Below are 18,370 nucleotides of genomic sequence, written 5' to 3' on the forward strand. Positions count from 1 at the left end.
TCAATGATGTAGCCAACTTTAGGTTACACTCATCATATTTTACAAAGCAGTCGGTATATCACTTGGATCATATTATTCAGGGATTCATACCACATATGCTACATATTAAGTCGCTTGGTTGACTACAATTATCGAAACCACTCGGTGCATCTAGTCGATGCACCTGACTTTATTTTTTCAGCCCTCCACAGTCTTCTGATTTGGAAAAAGTACTCGGGAGATCATGGCGAAGATGATTGAAGCACTCGGCTTTGGAGTAATCTAGTTCGAGAGAAGATTATCTTTCCGACTGTGAAGGTCTCAGGGGCTACTGTGGAGATTATGGGTACCCCATACCCACACGGCATGGTTATCCGACTAGTTATAGGGGATAACTTATATATATAAAATATGTAACAGATCATGACTTGGGTATTACGTTTCCCTGTATATTATGGAACAGCCTAAAGTCCTAGTTTGATAAGATTGTAAAGTAGATTTAGAAAACCGATACCGTATTGGTTAAGGTTTCTATCTTGTAACCCTGCCCCCCAACCTATATAAGGAGGGCAGGGAGCCCCCTCTAGGGGCATGAGACAACCTGATCGTCAGATCAATACACACTCGGCGGATTCAAATCCCCAAACAGGAGTAGGGTATTACCTCTCATTGAGAGGGCCTGAACCTGTCTAAATCCTTTGTCTCCGCATCCATCCACTTTTAGGTCTCGTGCGCTACCCCCTTTTATTATTGCCGAATTCATGTTTCGACACCCTAAAATTTGCCTTATCTCCTTTGAGTTTTTCCCGATCCATTAGTTAAACCTTGAGTTGACCATTAGATTTTTTTGAAATAACTATATCACCCCTTCTCATACTCACATGCTACATGACTCATTAATATCTATGTGAAAAATTATAATTTATAATCAAATCAAATCGAACAGAAATATGCAACATTTAAAATACAAAACTTAATTTGAATAAATTATTATTTTTACTAAATCCATACGAGAATTTAAGCTAGAAATTCAGAACAAAAATTATTTATTACTTGGGTTTAAATTTTGGTCAAAATGCTGTACGGATTTCATCAAAGTTCATTTGAAATTTATTTAAAATTTTAATTTCATTATTAAATTTGTGGTCAATTAATTCTATCCCTTCATTTTTACAATTGAATCTTACTCCTGTTGAGAGTTGTCTTTTTTATCACTAGGCTAGCAGACAATTAACTGATTAAGTATGACGGGGGCAATATAGTCCTTTGAAAAAATTAACGGTCAACTAACATAATCAAAAGGAGAACTCAGGTGCATATAATACATTAGATAAAAATTCATGGACATATAAGGATCGGGCAAATTCTCAAGAGCACGTAGAGAATTTTCTCCATGGATGCTAGCTAGTGACAATCTTACATGAATCTGATTCTCTGGAGCCCTCTGTTACCTTTAACTAGAGGTTGGGGCGCGCCCTTGGCGCACCGCCTGTACGCACGTGTGCCGCCCAATAAGCTGATAGCCAGGGAAGAACGGTTAAAAAGTGTTGGTGGGGGAAAAGTAATGAAAGCAGACGGCAATAGATAAATAGATTGCAGCGCTAACACACATATGTCTGATATTTGTAAGGTGCTGCAGTACCTATGATAATAATCTTAAGGTGCAACACTAATTAACATAGCAGTGGCGGTAGAGCTGGTAAGTGGTCCTGAATACATTGACTATTCACGTGTGGTCTACAGAACATCGATGGTCATTTGCATGTCATTTGCATCTGGCTTGCCCTGTAGAAGTGGAAAATGCAGTTCGATCCAACGCGTATGCTATTTTTAGCTGCAAATTTTGCCCACCCTTTCTTTAGGACAGAAAGGATGGCACAAAATCCTACTTATCACATTAGCTGGGTAGGATGGAAATGCTACAAATTTCAAATTCCTGCACAGGCACGTAGCACATGAAACATAAGTTTTTAATGACGATAGTGTATCACAAGTGCTAGATATATCCAAAGCAGCTGCAAGGCATGTAATATGAACAGAACAACAGCAGATAGAACGCTAGTGCATTAATATGATCCATAACAGAAGGGGGTTTGCTGAACGAGTTCATAGGACTGACAGAGCACCATATGGACATTGACAGTCATGGTTATAACATACAAGCAAAAGATGGGGTGATGTGCAGTCGTATGGCAGCGTTTCATAGGAAGTCTCTGCTACGGTTATATGGAAAGCACACCGACACTAAAGGGCGAAAGAGCAGCAGGTAGAGGACCAAACATGCACATGCATGGACACAGTGGTGCCAGCAATCATGTAAACAAAAGATTGTCTGATACGATGTGCCATGTCAAGCAGCATCGCCAACAGTAAGATTAAGGAAATATGTAGACATAGGGTGGGATCGCTGATGTAGGGTATTATTCCCCTAAAAAATAATTTAAAGTGATCAGCAATCTAGGTGAAACTAATGCCGTGCCCATAGATATATAACAGAACAAGATACTCACATCAGCACAAAAGCTAAGGTGAGCAATTTAGTTCCCTTTCGGTACAGGAGGCTTAGTCTTGCGTGTGCCTGTAGAGCCTGGATCAACACTAAAGCAGAGAGGAACACCTGGTTAATCTAGAAGAACCAAAAATGAGAGAGCAGCGAAAGCGAAATGGTGCAGTCTATTTAACAATGAATGTGACATGCTTCCACCGCTAGTACAAAAATAGGGATTTTCTTATTCGTTCTCAGCTGGAATATGTAGTTTTATACCTTTTCTTTTTGGCTTCAGTTGGCAGGATATCTTTGACCTATAGAACGGGAATAATTAGGTTGCCAGTGTCACTAAAAAAATTCGACCACTGAATTAGCTGGAAAGTGGTGTATTTATGCTTAACCTGAGTATTTGGTTCAGCAGAGGCAGCTGCAATCTGAGAAACATCAACCTCATGAGGCACAGCATGTTGCTTATCAGCAGCTTGGTCATCAGTGCGAGAAGAACTGAGAAATATAGCAGATAGCCATCATGATCAGTAATATTACATGATATGCCTATGCATAGCAAAAGATATAACTGGTAGGCTGCGTGCAATGGTCAGTGGTAGCAAAAGATGGTAGGCCATATGCAGATCATTTTGGAGCGCATTACATCCCATATAAAAGATAACAAGTAAGCAACTAATCTGCCTGTAGTAAATAATGTTCTGTAGTTGTCTATGAGCATGTTTCTTTCGATTAGCTAGCAGGCCATGTCATAGTAATGTAAAGTGGTTCTATTTAGCATACAGGCAATTTATACGGTGGAACAAAGTACAGAGTAGACCAGAGGTACGGAATGGCATATGGAAGCAAGAGAAATAGCAATGACTTATTTAGGTCTATTAGGCCTAGGTAGGATGATTAGGAATATAGATCAACAAGGAACCTACATTAATATGTTCATAATGCATGGTTCCTCACTAAATAGAATGGGTTGGATGCTTATATCTGATTGAAGTGGAGGGACTGACCGTGCTCTGCTATGTAGCAGAGGCAAACCACATTTACTGTTGGCCATAAAAATTAGAAAGCAGATGTAACATAGAGAAAGTTTCAACATATAAGAAGAACAAGAAGTGTGGAAAAACACTTGTACCTAGCAGGAGGGTCAACCGGGCTGGTGTTTTCTTTGCTGGATGGAGCTGTTTCAAAGGTCAATTTTTTCTGTGCTGCTAGAGGCTGGAATAGCAATCAGACATATAAAAAGAAGGGCCATAAAAAAAGCAACAGGTAATGTATGGGATATGAATGGAAGGGCGTACATGACGGACAATGGATTTCCGCTTCTTGCTGTCACCAGGAAGTTCATCGACTGGATCAGCAGTCGAAGTAGATGAATTGACCGGGGTTAACTCATGAGATTGAGAGGCGTCATCCTTATTCATACCAGAAGCAACAAGAGCCAAAGGAGTAGAAGGGCCTGCAGATGGACCCTGTTCCCTAGGCTGCGGAATAGAACCCTGTCTTCCAAAGAAAGTCTCAATTCCATTAACTTGAAAAGATATATTCCTATGCATAAGGCTCCGCTCAGTGACAGAGACAGCAAAGGTAAATTTCTATGAAACAACAGCAGCAATTTCTTTAGGAATATTGTCTGATCTGCCCTGAAATTTGATAAGATTCATAACAGGACGGCCAACAACTTGCTGCGCAACACGTCCAAACAGCACAAACTCTGCTGAATCAGTTCCATCGGTTCCTATCAGGCAAAGACGGTACCTAACATATAAAAATGAAATTTCTGTCATAGAGGCCAAGCAGACATATAAAAAAGGAGCTGAACATGTATGCTGTAGAACATTACTTTGGAATGGCAGTAACTGATGAGCAACCGCTGTAGCATTTATAGCTAGATCCATATGCAGTTGCGGCTCTATGACAACGGGAACAGGATGAAAACCACCATGACTGAGATGGGCTCAACTTAGCTATGGTCACAGTAGATGAGAAGCCAGCACCCTGCATAGGAAGTGTTTAGCAATAACCTTGTAGATGAACTAAATGAAAAATACATATGCGAAAGCATATAATATGCTTTTTACAGTGATTACCGCAGCTTCCCATGGATCAATCTTTTTAAGGTCAGCAACAGATTTATGCTCCAACTGTGCTGGGCGTTGTGACGAACCAAAGGACTTTGCTCCGGCTGATATCCACTGGATCTTTGGAGCACTATCACCCAGGCTAATCAAGGCATGGAAAACGACATGTTAGAGAAAGGGGGTAGAACTCTAAAAAATTATTAACTCTGTTGTGAGGGGCTTTAACTAACCTATCAAAGAACTGGTTTATCTCTGGTATGTCCTCATTTAAATACCATTTGCAGGCTGATCCTCCACTAAGAGTTTCTTCATGTACATAATACATAGGTGAAATGATTGTGGAGACAACAAAAAAAAACAAATGTACATTGAAGATACAACACCGGCACCAGAAAATAAAGAGAGAACTAAACATGCAGAGAAGGAGAAAAGCTTACTATTATATGCTTTCATAAGAGTACCAACAAAGATACCAACGACAACATTATCTTGGCCAACACTATGAACAGCATCAGCATCAAAGTCGAGAGCATGCTCTCCCCATAGGACAAGTTTAACCTCACAGTTCCTATTCGGAAGAATGAACGGTTATCAAAATAGTTGGCCATGCATTAGAGGTCAGGGTCATAAACAACAAGCTGGTAAAGACTGGAACAACAAATAAATCATGGAGGCTACGTACGCAAGATCCCTTAGAGCAATGACCCTCTTAGGTGTGTCTGACGTTTTAGACGCCATTCGGACATAGGCTAGCTTTGATACCCCAATGATCATACCGATCACATCTAAAAAGAATTAAGAACAGTGGTTTGTAAATTGATAAATGCTATAGATAGCATAAATAATGGAAAGTAATGGTAAAGGAAAGAACAAACCAGTGAAGTACTCTTGCATCCCAACGCGCTGGCTTAGATCTGAGAATTGAACCAAATTAAACACATGGGATGGGAAATCAGCAGGAACTTCATTGACCTGTTCCACGTTTGTCCATGGAGTAAGCTTGATCATATACTTGTTAGGGAAGGGCTTGTATGCAGGTTTGCTAGGCAAAACAAGGAACTTGCTAAAAGTGTAGACTTTCGATTCCTGAAGAAGTGGTCTGAACTTATCAGCCTCAACGCCTGGAATTTCAGCATACATTGCATTTCCCTACATAAGCATTTAAATCGTAAGCAAATCAAATTGGACAGGGAATATAAAGGTGCCCTGCATTCGGACTAATGAGATATACCTTCTCATCAACAAGCACCAGATCAACATGCATAGGAGGCACATCGTTAGCTGTACCAGTGTAGTCCCACATTCTTGCTATCCTTGCACGGATCTTCCAGCCTCTGCTTGCTAGGGATATGTCACACAGCAAATCGAAAGCCATCTATAGGAAAGCAAAAAACAAGGTCATGCAAAAGGGCAAAAAAAGCATAAAATAAGCAGATAAATATGCGGTGCATCACCTATGGCAAAGAGTATAGTAAGACAGCAAACAAAAGCGCAGCATAACCAGGTAATATACATGATCCATAGAACAACATAGCAAACTTTTAGATATAAACAAAACAAGTATATCTGTACACCGTAGGAATAAAATAAACAAAACGACAGCAACCACCAACTATCTAAGAGTAGCGAATATTTCGCGATAAACGATGTTTCGAGTATATCTGTACACCGTAGGAATAAAATAAACAAAACGACAGCAACCACCAACTATCTAAGAGCAGCGAATATTTCGCGATAAACGATGTTTCGAGTATGGGAGGTGCAATTCCCGTTGTCATCTTCGATAAGTACTTTCAAGCCTGCACGGGAAGTGACACGAGAAAGAGCAACGTATAGCTGACCATGGGAAAATATTGGGCTTTTCAAGTAAATGCCAACTGAACATAGACTCTGTCCTTGACTTTTATTTATAGTCATAGCATAGCACACACGAACAGGAAACTGACGGCGCTGTAATGTAAAAGGCCATTTCTTATTGTTTGCAGATAGAGTTATTCTTGGGATATAAACAGTCTGACCAATATTGGAACCAGTTATGATACGCGCCTCTATTACTCGGTCACCTAGATTTGTAACAATCATTCTCGTTCCATTGCAAAGGCCAGCACTCTGATCTAGATTTCTCAAAAGCATTATGGGCACACCTTTTTTTAAGCACAATTGATGATCAGGATAATTGTTAACTTTAATTGAGTTCAAAAATTCGATTGGATACAAAACATCTAAATCATCACATTTCTCATTTGTTTTTGCAAGGGAATCAAAGTTTAGGTATTCTTTCATCTCGTCAGGGACAAGCTCTAGTACACGAGAATTAATAGTGCCACATATATCATTTGTAGGTGAAACAATAGCACGATCTTGTAGATATATAGGATCACTATAATGTTCAGCAAAATCAGTATAGACTGCAGATATAATAGCTCCAATCTTATCATCATTATCCATGACTAAGAGATCGTGTGGGATATCAACCCATGTTGGTTCAGTGTCAGTATCACGAGCACTTGCAGCTGTTGTACCATCGCCGATACAAAGAATCCAATCACTAAAGTCAGCGATTTCATGTTGTACCTCAGGGCTTAGAGAGCTTGAACGCAAACGCATATTTATCGATAGCTCTAAAATAGACACATGTGACCAGAGAGGGGACCTTGATATTGCAGCATCAATTGTTTTTGATCTAATACCCCCTTCCACAACAGGTAAAATCTGACGAAAGTCCCCACCAAGCACAACAACTATACCACCAAAGGGTAATCATGCAGCAGAAGGATCATCCTCAGCAAGGATATCACGCAATGTCCTATCTAAGGCCTCAAAACATCGACGGTGAGTCATCAGAGCTTCATCCCATATAATAAGTGAAGTGGACTTAATAAGATCAGCTAGCATTGTACCTCGCTTTATATGGCAAATAGTTGATTCATCAACCTCTATTGGAATTTTAAACCGGGAATGAGCAGTTCTACCGCCGGGCAAAAGTAATGGAGCAACTCCCGATGATGCAACAGCAAGAACAATTTTTTTTTGAGATCTAAGGTAGGTAACAATACAATTCCACAGAAACGTTTTCCCAGTGCCGCCATAGCCAGAAACAAAGTAAAAAGCAGGTGATTTCGTCATGACGCTTTGCACAATACGATCATATGCATTTCGTTGATCAACGTTAAGCTGGTCATATAGCAATGGAGCATTCACACATAAATTATCTATATCATAAGACATTTCATCGTCAATCAATCTATTTGCTGATTGAAAGGAGCTATCACAATTGATGCTTGGCAAATTAAAAGAAGACATAGAAACACCGTTGCGAACAAACAATGTATGCAATTCTTGTAAAACCATATTTCTAAGCTGAGCATCAGGAACAGAGTACGAAGAGTTATTTAAGGCTTGCTGCAGATTAAACAGAATATCATCAGCCATCGCATGCCAATGCTTCTCAAAAAATGCACTCTCATCAGCAATACCACAATGAACAATCATCAACACAAAAAGCGATCTAAGCTGGCCGCTGGATGCCCAACTATCAGCCTCATCAAATGCATACGACCATTCTCTATCATCAACAAGCAACCCTCTAGCAGCACAAGCCTCCTTAAACGTATCATAAACAACGCCGTCATATGTTCTAATATCCTCATAACTTCTAGTGCCTTTTACGTACATGATCAACATCCTCATAAAATATGCTTCGCCTGCAGAAGGATGGATGTAATACATCCTACCAATCTTATAGCCGTGCTGCCTTATTTTCCAACTTTTTAAATCATCTTCCCAAGTAAACATCGTAGGATATTTGCAGTATGTTAGGTGACGGCCTTGCGGGAACAGATCATTAGCGACAAACCACTCAGTCAATGTTGTTTTTTGTAAAAATGTATTTGAAACCATAGATGCTAAATTTGTGTCTAATCTAAAAGAGACCACGTTCATGTTCGGTAAATGGCATGCTAAACGTTCAACAGAAGGGTTTCTAAAATGAATATCATATGCATATAATCTCCACATAGATTGCTTATCACATAAATATCGACACGCAATAAACTCAGCTATCTCATCCCTTGGCGGCTTAACAGTGAAATCAGCACCACGCATCTTTTTGCTAGAGCTTGGTGTACCACTATCGTCAACTGCAACACGCCCTAACTTCCTTTTTCTCACTTTGGTAAACTTTATGTTGGCATGATCAGACCCTTTTGTGACATATTTAAAAAGATATTTGATCATTTTAGATTTGTTGCACCACTCAACATTGATATGAGCCTCAAACTTACGCAGCAGCGCTATATTGTACGGAACAACTGAACGATTATCAAGTTTCACATTGTTTTTATATGCAAATCTACCATTGTCACGCCGTCTATAAACAATGAAACCTTTATCATCTACAGTTGTCTCGGAAGCAAAATCTTTTGGATACTTTTTAGAACAAACCCCATTTTTCATGCAAGCACACTTTCTATTGGCATCACCACAAGGACCATGCATCATAAATTCCTCAACAAGTAAGTAATCAAGCTCATTTTCATTAGGATCAGGAAGTTCAGCGCTGATGTATGTATCCACAACAAATGGTGTGGCGTCAGTGCTTGGTGCATCACGCTACACCAGTATATGCACGTGGGGAAGGCCCCTCTTCTGAAATTCCACGCTATAAAGAACTACAAACATATCATAGGCAAAACAACCAAATAAAAATCAATAAAACAATAGACCATAAAGAGCACAGCTAAGTTAAGGGCAAAAAAAGAGCACTAACCAGCACGCACACGACCAAATGGAACACCAGCCATAATATCAGAAACCATCTCATCAAGTTTCATTTTAAAAACTCTACAAACAATGTCAGAACAATCTGTCGAACGCTGCCCTGGCTCAATGCGCAATGCTTCTTCAATCTCAGGCCATTTCGGATTACAAGTAAAAGTGGTAAACACATCAGGGGCACCATACACACGACAAATAGCAGCCGCATCCTGATAATTTTGGTACATATATCTTCTCCCGCCAGTGAAACTTGCAGGGAGAATTCGTCGCTTACCAACACTATTACCGTCTAAACAACCTTTGGCGACTGCATCTGCAATGCCTTGAACGTGTTCGCATCTAAAATCGCCCTGGTGTTCATCTATAAATGTCAATCTACCCTCCTCAAAACACACAAAACCATCAACTTGACTTTGGGAGGACAAACGACCGCAACATAAATATGGGTTGAACTGGTCTCGACGATAGTGGCAACAGTAACAATAATGTTCTTGCATGGAAGCCTTAGTACGTATATCAGTGCGATTTAAATCAACCCCCCTCAAATTTATACCAAGCTGAAAACCACGTTCACCATATGGGAATAACAGTGGGTATTGTAAGGCCATGTAAGCAGGATGCAAGCTAGATACATGATGGAGTGGACCAGGAATGCTCTGCACAATTATATCACGTTTTGCATTTTCCAATGAAAAATCACTTACAATTAACCCAGCTAGTTCATCGGCTGAACAGGCCCTTCCTCATCAGCGCCTACAATCTTAATTGCTAATTGTTCATCACCGTGTTCAGCCAGCCGATCTCTCGTGAGCCTAAACTGCTTAACCAAAGGATTACAATTGTCTAGCATGTCTAGCAATTCAGCAGCTATCTCAGGATCTAGATCACAGCTACCATTCTCTTCACCAAGAACAGCAAGCATTCTGTTTTGGACCTCATTTTGAGTATCATAAATATACAGCTGAGCAAATTTTGGTGGATTATCTTCATTAGGCAAGAGCGAACCTATACGGTGATAGACCTGGCCATTTATTTTAAAGACATAAGGACCACCACCCTGGTTTAAACTATCGTCAATATCTGCACCCATCGAAGTGAAAGAAAACAGCGAATTGTACTGACGTATGTGTTGCAAAAAATGTTTACTTCGAGCATCTCCATCAAATTTAAGAAGTGAATTCAAAGGTTCTGGTGGCTGCGCAAATGGAGGGACAAAAATTTTCCCGCCTTTGCAACAAAGGTTGTAACAGACACGGCGCTTGGTAATAGCAGAATCTTTCTTGCACTGTTCCTGGTACCAGAACTGAGCAGCGCACATACGGCAGCGATACTCAGGAGGGCCATAATCGCACCTATCCTTTGAAGTCTCTATGCAAGCATTCAAAAAAAGAAATTTATGTTTAAACCAAGCGTGCTGGCATTGCAAACAAGGGAATGGAAACGAATCAGAGATGAAAGCAACCTCTTAAAAACTTGGCATAATCACTGTCAAACTTGTTGCAAGAGACAGGAGCAATACGGCAAGGTTTTTTGCCTATAGGGAAGGAGATATAACATCCATGTAAGCCATGTCAGCAAGAACATATGCAGAAAACCAAAGATCCAATGGAAAAACCTGTAGCCTCCAATCGTTTCATGGCCAATTTTTTTGAACACATTTGCCGTCTTTTTGAAGAATACCATGCAGGGTAGATAGGGAAAAATCCATCGTCTACTAAAGCGAGAAAAATATATGAGCAACGACTACATAAATATAAACAAGCCACAACAACAGTCGCACACAGATCAGTAAATCACATACCCTGATGGGGTGGAGCAACAGTCTCCCAAACATATTCGCTGGCAGCTGAATTAGAGGAAGATGCTAAACAAGCAACAGACGATTTAATCTTTCCACCCAGGAAAAGATATAAAATCTAAAGCATCTAAAAAAAACAAACCGCAACAAACCATACATCTAAGAGAAGCGCTGCTACGCTCTAGCAATCGGCGATCCCGTCAACGAGCAGGCCTAACCACACGACCCCCTTCCATATAGGAACTAAACGCATAGAAAAACAGAAATGTCGTGCACACATATAGAACATATAACCCACAAGGAACAGCGCAGCTCGAATAATGTATAGATAGCTGAAGCAACAAAGGCCAATTGTTATACCTTAGCCGACATGTACGGGCACAGGAGATGCGGTCCGCAACCTGCAGGGAATAAGAATGTAATTTAAGCTGGATATCAGATAAAAGAAAGAACATACACCAAACCACAAGGCACAAATAAACTACAAAACAAAAAGGATGTCTGCCCCAAAGAAATAGCAAAGAAACAAAGCTCACCTGAACAGGAGCTGATGGTAAAGGGAACAGCAGCACAACAGCAACGAACGTATCGCACGGACCTGACCGCGACAATAAGCACCTGCGCCAAAAAAAATCGATGTGAAGGGACAAAAAAAAACATGTAAACGTACAGAGATGCACTTAAGGAAAGACTCAAAAATGCAAATGAACCACATGGTTCTGCACGAAAAGAAAACACCACGGGACACACTCTGAGTGGCGAAACATGATCCAATAATGAATCAGAACCAGGAAAAAAAAAGCAATGATATTTGTCATTAACTAACGACCGTGTGCTTCATCTATGTAATAGCCACCATCTATTTACTGAAAGAAGTATTTACTAAAAGAAGAACAACAGAGATAAGCAATGATCCACTGTGAAAAGGGAAATATGAACACGGGGAAAATCGCCTAAAACCTAAAAACTCTGTGACAGTAAGTCTCGTGCAACAAACAGGCCAGTACATGGCTACCTGAGATGCACCAAGCCTAATCACAGGATAAAAAGGAAACACACGGCACAGACACAAAGGAAGGCAGCTAGGCTAGATACAGAAAACCCACCAGCACACGCGTTCACCCCCCAGGGTTCATGATCGAACGAAGAAAGCACAACAGCGGAGAATGGGCTAGAACAGACGACAAGAAGAACAGCGAACGGGCACCAAAAGGCAATGCAAAGGAAATGGCGAAAAAGCAGAAGGGAAAGAGAAGATTGGCAGGCAATGAGCTACTTATACTGGTAAACAAAACAAAAAAATATGTAACATAAAAAACAACATACTCAGAGGCTGTCAATAGGACCCCACAGATGACAGGGCCATCGGTCAGCCACAGCATACGACGTAACACATCAGTGCTCTGACGGAGGCCATCCTCGAGCTCTCCGACGTAACACACCGAGCAGTAACACTGCGCCGGAAAAAGGGCACATCGGCGGAGCCTGCTACAACGGCCAACTGCAATTGGCATGGACCACGACTACGTGGGGCCCGAACAACAGTGGAGCATGATTGGCTAAAGCCGTGGGACCGACTACTCGCCAGAACACGCACAGACGCCACCAATCACCTCGCAGCCCCGATGACCGGCTGCCATTGACTAGGCATGCTCGAGTTCTCTGTCCCGCCCTCGAACGACGAGTGGTGGTGAGTGCACCTGACACTGGCCGCACTGGTGGGACCCTCCCGCAGCGACGAGACTCGACTGGCATACACCACAATGGCCCAATCAGAGCATCTTGAGTGGTGTGAGCAGGCACCCTGAACGATTTGTACCATGCTATGATATGCAGAGACAAGCGAGGAAGAACAGCAAGCAAACATCCAACACCAATTAACTGGCCATCCATTACCAGGGAGAAAATGTATAAGGAGGAAGAAATCACACCAGGCATACAGATTTGGCACTGAGATAGAAAGAGCATCGATTCAATACCAAATCAGGGGGGCAAAACAATGGAGCCGCTGATATCGGAGCAAAAATCGCACGGAATGGCGCGGCCAACGACGAAGAGGAAATGCGAGTGCATCCAGAAAATGCCATGCCGTCCCCTTCCTTCTTTACCACGGATGCACCGCCCAAGCTGCCACGGACACACTCAAAGACACGTGCCTTCACATGCACCAATCAACGCAGCCCGTACACATGAAACGCAACCACCGTTTCTGAACAGCGTGAACAAACTAAATTTGCCGCAGCCAGCTTGGACCCCCACCTCTGTGGGGAGGAAATGACCCCATCGACCGTCGTCGTCGTCGCCACCGCCGCCGCCACATCATTGGGGAGGTAGGCGGGGTAAGCAGGGGGACCGGAGGCAGGCGGGGTGAGAAAGGGATAGCAGGGAGCGGCAGCGATGGCGCTCGGCGACGGCGATGGCGGTGGTGGAGGTGGAGACGGCTGCACTCGGTGACGGCGGCGGCGGTGGCGGCGGTGGGAGAAGAAGAGGGAGAGGGTGAGATGGCAGGCACTCGGTGGCGGCGCGGGACAAGGAGAGCGGCGGCGGCACTCTGCGGCGGCAGTGGCGGCGGCGGGAGTGGAGGTGGCGGCGCGAGGGGGCGGAGGCGGCGCTCGGGGACGTGGATGGGACGAGGGGGAGGGGGGGCGGAGGCGGCGGCGCGAGGGTAGGCGCAGGCGGCGGGAGTGGAGGCGGCGGTGGCGCTCGGCGACGTGGACGGGGTGAGGGGGAGTGGGAGGCGGCGGCGGCGGCGCGAGGGTAGGCGCAGGCGGCGGCGGCGCGGGAGGGGTGGTGGGAGAGGGAGAGGCGGCAGCTAGGGCTGTGGGGGGTATGCGTTAGTGGATGCTGTTTTGCGGAAAAGCCCCTCTTCTTTCACATATCACAAAAAAGCCCCTGTCCGCGATTATTCCTCTTCAAACACAGGACGCTAGGGACCTATACATTATTACGAAAAATCGGAGGGCTTTTTCGCATAATTTCCACCCCGCGCGCACTGTAGCTACTGTAGCAAAATCCGACGTGGACGCAGCGAGCGAGCGCCCATCCCGCCGTCCTTAATATTCTCCGATTCTTTGAAACTTCTGCTGTCAGCCTGCCACTTGTCTTCCAACAGCATGTCTTTAACTTCCCTGCCTCTCCAATTTCTGTAGAAAGACAAATTAAAACCAAAATAATCCAATAGTAAACAACACATATAAACAATATTTTTACATGATTATAAATCACATACGCATGACTTTAAAACCATGCACTGTATTTTTTAGTCTTCCAATTGGCCCAAAACGCCACTGCGTACAATGCTAGTACTACCAAATATCCCAAATCCCTGTCTTGTTTATCAAATCTCTTTAACCAGATTGATGTTCTTTATGGATGTGTGGCATGGGAATGTTGCCCATATGTTGAAACCAAAAGGCACAGCTCAAAATGTTCCAGTCTAGCTTCCAGATGAAGAGAATGCCATGTGCATTTCAAAAAAAAAAAAAAACATTGGGGAAGCTAACTGAAGTCCTAAACAGGTCATTAATAATTAGGTTTCAATAATGTCTCTTGCCAACATATCATCTTTGGCATATATGCCCACATAAAAAAAGAGAGAGTTAAAACATATCTTTGAATTTCTACAACCCATATGTATATGCTTTATTAGTGGTTTAGGTAAATGCTATTCCAACTCGACAAATTGCTGATCATATGGTAACCGCTCCAATATTTTTTTATTTTCTGATTCTTGTTAGATTTCAATATAGAAACAGGATAATTTCGCTGCGTCATCAAGCTGGGTGATCTCTCTGTTTTTCTTAAACGTCATCAAGGTGACCTCAGCACTCTTGCGTTGCTACCATAATGAGGGATAGCTTTATGGTACTACGAATTATTCGAGCTTGGACAGTTAAATATAAAATAATATTTAACATATCTAGTTAATTAAATATTCTAAGGGGGAGTCTACTTGTCAAGTGGCTAATATTTTTCTTATCTATCAATCATTTATTTAACACCGAATCAATACAAACAACTCACACTTGTATGTTTCTTTTCTTATGGTGAAGCGAATAATGTTCTAACCTAGAAGTGGAAAAACAAGGTTTACTTGTTGTAAACTGTTATGAGATTATGATTTTCTTTTTAAAATAATAACAATACATCAAGATTAATGTAAAAATATAAAACAAAGCAAACTACAAATGTACTTTCCATTGTATTGAAATTGTAGTTTTCGATATTCTGCAGGGCTAATAATTAAATGCCTCTACGAAATATTTTTGTTGAAGAATGGGCTGTTCGAAAGCTTGTTTTAATTTACCAAACTTTTACAACTAAGGTGTCACATGTCACAATTTATCTGACTATGTAATCCTTAGCCACAAGTTAGATAAGAGTTGGCAAGGATAATTAGTGAAATATATATAGTGCTTGGGTATACAAACTTATGGGCCTAATCCCACCCAAGCCCCTACCCACCTCCGGCCGATCTAGGTTAGGGTTTTGGGAGGGAGAGGGAGAGGAAGTGGAGCCGCTCGCCACCGCCCTCCCCCTCCCTCCAGCCGGACCTGGGAGGAAGGGGAACCGCCGCCGCCCTCCCCCCTTCTTCTGGCCAGACCTGGGGAGGGAGGGGAACCGCCGCCGCCGCCCTCCCCCTTCCCTCCGGCCGGATCTGGGAGGTAGTGGAACCGCAGCCACCACCGCCCTCCCCTCCCTCTTTGGCCACATCTAGAAGGGAGGGAAGGGGAGCCGCGCCGAGGGTGGATGCCGTAGCCCCGGTGCATCGCCGTCGCCCACCCATGCCTCGCCATCGCTGACCTCGCGCTCGCCGTTGCCCACCGGCCCCGCGCCTTGCCGTCGCCGCCCCCCAGAACGCCCACGGTCGCTGAGGGAGCTTAGGGAGAGGAGAGCTGAGGGCTGAGGGAGAGAGGAGAGCTGGGGGAGAAGAGAGGATAGGACTTAGAAAAAATATTATTGATGTCGCATCTATTTATATGCCACGCCAATTTTCGCAGGCGGACCACTTAAGAGGTCCACTTGCAAAAATAAATGGAATTTTTGCAGGCGGATCGCTTAAGTGGTTCGCCTGCGAAAATAGATTTTTGCAGGCGGATAACGATTTCACCCCACGGTTGTAATTTTCGCAAGTGGTCATTTAGCTCTGAGAGCCCTACCTGCCTAGAAAAAAATGTCATCGTCTAGAAAAATGATTTTTCTAGTATTGACTCTGATCTTCTTCTATATATATATATATATGTCTATATATATATACACACACACACATATATATATATACATATATACATATATATACATATACATAAAAAAATGAATTAATTGTACTCAAACCATACACCTCGCAGCAGCTCCTTCAAAGTCAGATATTCCACTTGCTAAACTCACTCGTGTAATGACTTTGATTCCATTAATTGGAACTATTCAAACAGCGTGAAGCTATAAAGGGGGTTAGGGAACTTGACAAGGAAGATGGAGATATTGATGAAATGTTGATAAGGGACTAAAAAATCAAAAAGTATTCTAAAATTGGACGAAGAGGCAAACCACGCGATCAGCACCACGACGAAACATGTGGCTCTAGGAAGTCAATTCTTTAGGAGAGCCGAACCAAAAATTAGGAAATGAAGGGTTTAAGTCTTCCGCCTTCTTCTTCAAGGACCAACGAGGATCTAATCCAGGCAACTCCATACTAAGCTCCTTTACATGTACGTACAATTACAGCTCGTCTTACTTCTGTCTGATCTTTCTAGAGGCATTTTGGGCACTGCTTCTTTGGTTACACATCATCCATCTCTACATCCGGGCTCGCCTACACTATCGTTCCGGGTTGATGAAAGCGACAACGAGATCATACTTTTATTGCTTCTGCGCCAACATCGTCTTGGGGGTGAATCGGGTTGAAAGTGAAAGTCACCAAAAAGTGGCGGAATGCTCTCGAAACCAATTCACTTGAGTGAGACAGAGGAGAGTGGAATTTCGTGTGTAGGGGTGAAATCCGTAGATCTACGAAGGAACGCCAAAAGGGCCCTATTCTAGGACATACAATGCATTATAGACGTATGATCACACACCGCCCGTCACACCCTGGGAATTGGTTTCGCCCGAAGCATCAGACCAATTATCACCCATGACTTCTGGGGTTCGGGTTAGTTACCTATCTCAATAAAGTATATGATTGGTTTGAGGAACGTCTTGAGATTCAGTACGCCTGACGGAACTCTTCTTTATTTTATAAATTTGCATTAGAGCCAGTTGAAAAACGAAGAACCTTTTTTTGTTGTTACAGTTCCTTAAGCATAACCAGTTACGACCACTGATCTATATATATCCAGCCGATACGAGGGTGACTGTCTGACTACCTAAAGTTGCATATCCAAGTATAGATCCCTAGAGAAGAGAAGCAAAGGTATAAGCCAAGACCCTAGGAAGCATTACTCTTCTTTTCATTCCAAATTCTTCAATAAGACTGTGCGAACAAGCGATGAATCTATCATATCCGAGAATACTATAGATATTGAACGAAGGCGTTCATTTTCTGTCTCAGAAAACATAATCCAGTGTCAAGTCCAGTCAAATTGAAAATCTTTTTTTCATGAAAAAATTTTAAACTTGACGTAGAACATTGTATAAAAAACGAGACCTATTCCTTTATGGTAGAGATAGATTTATGATAGAGATAAATTTTTTTATAGTATTTTATTAGTAAAAATGGTTCCTTCTTCTCTTTCTTTCTTTGGTTAAGCGAAAACAATCTCGAGAAAATTCCTTACTTTTCCATTTCTTTGGAAAGCTCCTACTAAGATTAGAAATTCCCCAATAAAGCTAGCGATAGCCTTGTTTCGGATTTTCTAGCGATGACTAGCCCTTTGACGGCTCCTATCCCTAGACACCGGCCCCCGGTACCAATACTAGAGATTTGCCCCCGAGCTAGCCCTCCTATTAATAGGGTTGCTTTGTTCACGCGCACCACGACTCATTCAAAAGAGAGAGTAAAAGGAAGGATTTCCCAGAATTCGTACCAACTCGGCATTTCACGAGTTACCACACGAGAAAATCCTATCTTTCAAGCTTTCTCTAACTAACTTCGCCAATTGTCCTTCGCTCCAGATGGTCAATGTCTTTAGACTAGCCATCAGCCCGATTCAAACCTGCAGTCTTCAGGTCATGAGCATGATGAGTTGACCAATTCCTCCGGCTGTTCTGTTCTTTTCTTTCCTTTTGGGTTGGCGGAGAGAGTAAGAA

At 42.5% G+C, this 18,370-nt stretch overlaps 1 protein-coding gene across 7 annotated transcripts; it reads right to left on the reverse strand.

Moving 5' to 3' along the window:
- Positions 1 to 1,287: 1,287 nt before the first annotated feature.
- LOC9266862 (replication protein A 70 kDa DNA-binding subunit D) lies at positions 1,288 to 13,906 on the reverse strand. Of its 7 annotated transcripts, none has more exons than XM_015778327.3 (16): positions 13,105 to 13,906; positions 11,662 to 11,743; positions 11,486 to 11,526; positions 5,783 to 5,926; positions 5,427 to 5,700; positions 5,234 to 5,336; positions 4,989 to 5,119; positions 4,782 to 4,857; positions 4,561 to 4,693; positions 4,314 to 4,468; positions 3,772 to 4,228; positions 3,606 to 3,688; positions 2,869 to 2,971; positions 2,744 to 2,781; positions 2,490 to 2,577; positions 1,288 to 1,495 (listed from the first exon to the last, which is right to left on the reverse strand). In XM_015778327.3, exons 1-11 carry the CDS (start codon positions 13,210 to 13,212, stop codon positions 4,066 to 4,068), a joined length of 1,410 nt encoding a protein of 469 aa, XP_015633813.1. In that variant the 5' UTR covers positions 13,213 to 13,906; the 3' UTR covers positions 1,288 to 1,495; positions 2,490 to 2,577; positions 2,744 to 2,781; positions 2,869 to 2,971; positions 3,606 to 3,688; positions 3,772 to 4,065. The 7 variants fall into 7 exon arrangements, with proteins under 7 accessions (XP_015633813.1, XP_025880864.1, XP_066166296.1 ...); XM_026025079.2 differs by having other exon boundaries at positions 2,490 to 2,605; XM_066310199.1 differs by having other exon boundaries at positions 13,385 to 13,521.
- Between the last annotated feature and the right edge of the window lie 4,464 nt (positions 13,907 to 18,370).

The sequence above is a fragment of the Oryza sativa genome, chromosome 4 (genome assembly GCF_034140825.1).
Source record: "Oryza sativa Japonica Group chromosome 4, ASM3414082v1".
NCBI classification, from domain to species: domain Eukaryota; kingdom Viridiplantae; phylum Streptophyta; class Magnoliopsida; order Poales; family Poaceae; genus Oryza; species Oryza sativa.

Coding starts and splice junctions, on each gene's coding strand:
- LOC9266862 (XM_015778327.3), bottom strand. CDS start 13,212: ATGGCATTTTCTGGATGCACTCGCATTTCCTCTTCGTCGTTGGCCGCG. Junction 11,527..11,661: donor TACCATCAGCTCCTGTTCAG/GTGAGCTTTGTT, acceptor TATTCCCTGCAG/GTTGCGGACCGCATCTCCTG. Junction 5,120..5,233: donor ATTGCTCTAAGGGATCTTGC/GTACGTAGCCTC, acceptor TCTTCCGAATAG/GAACTGTGAGGTTAAACTTG.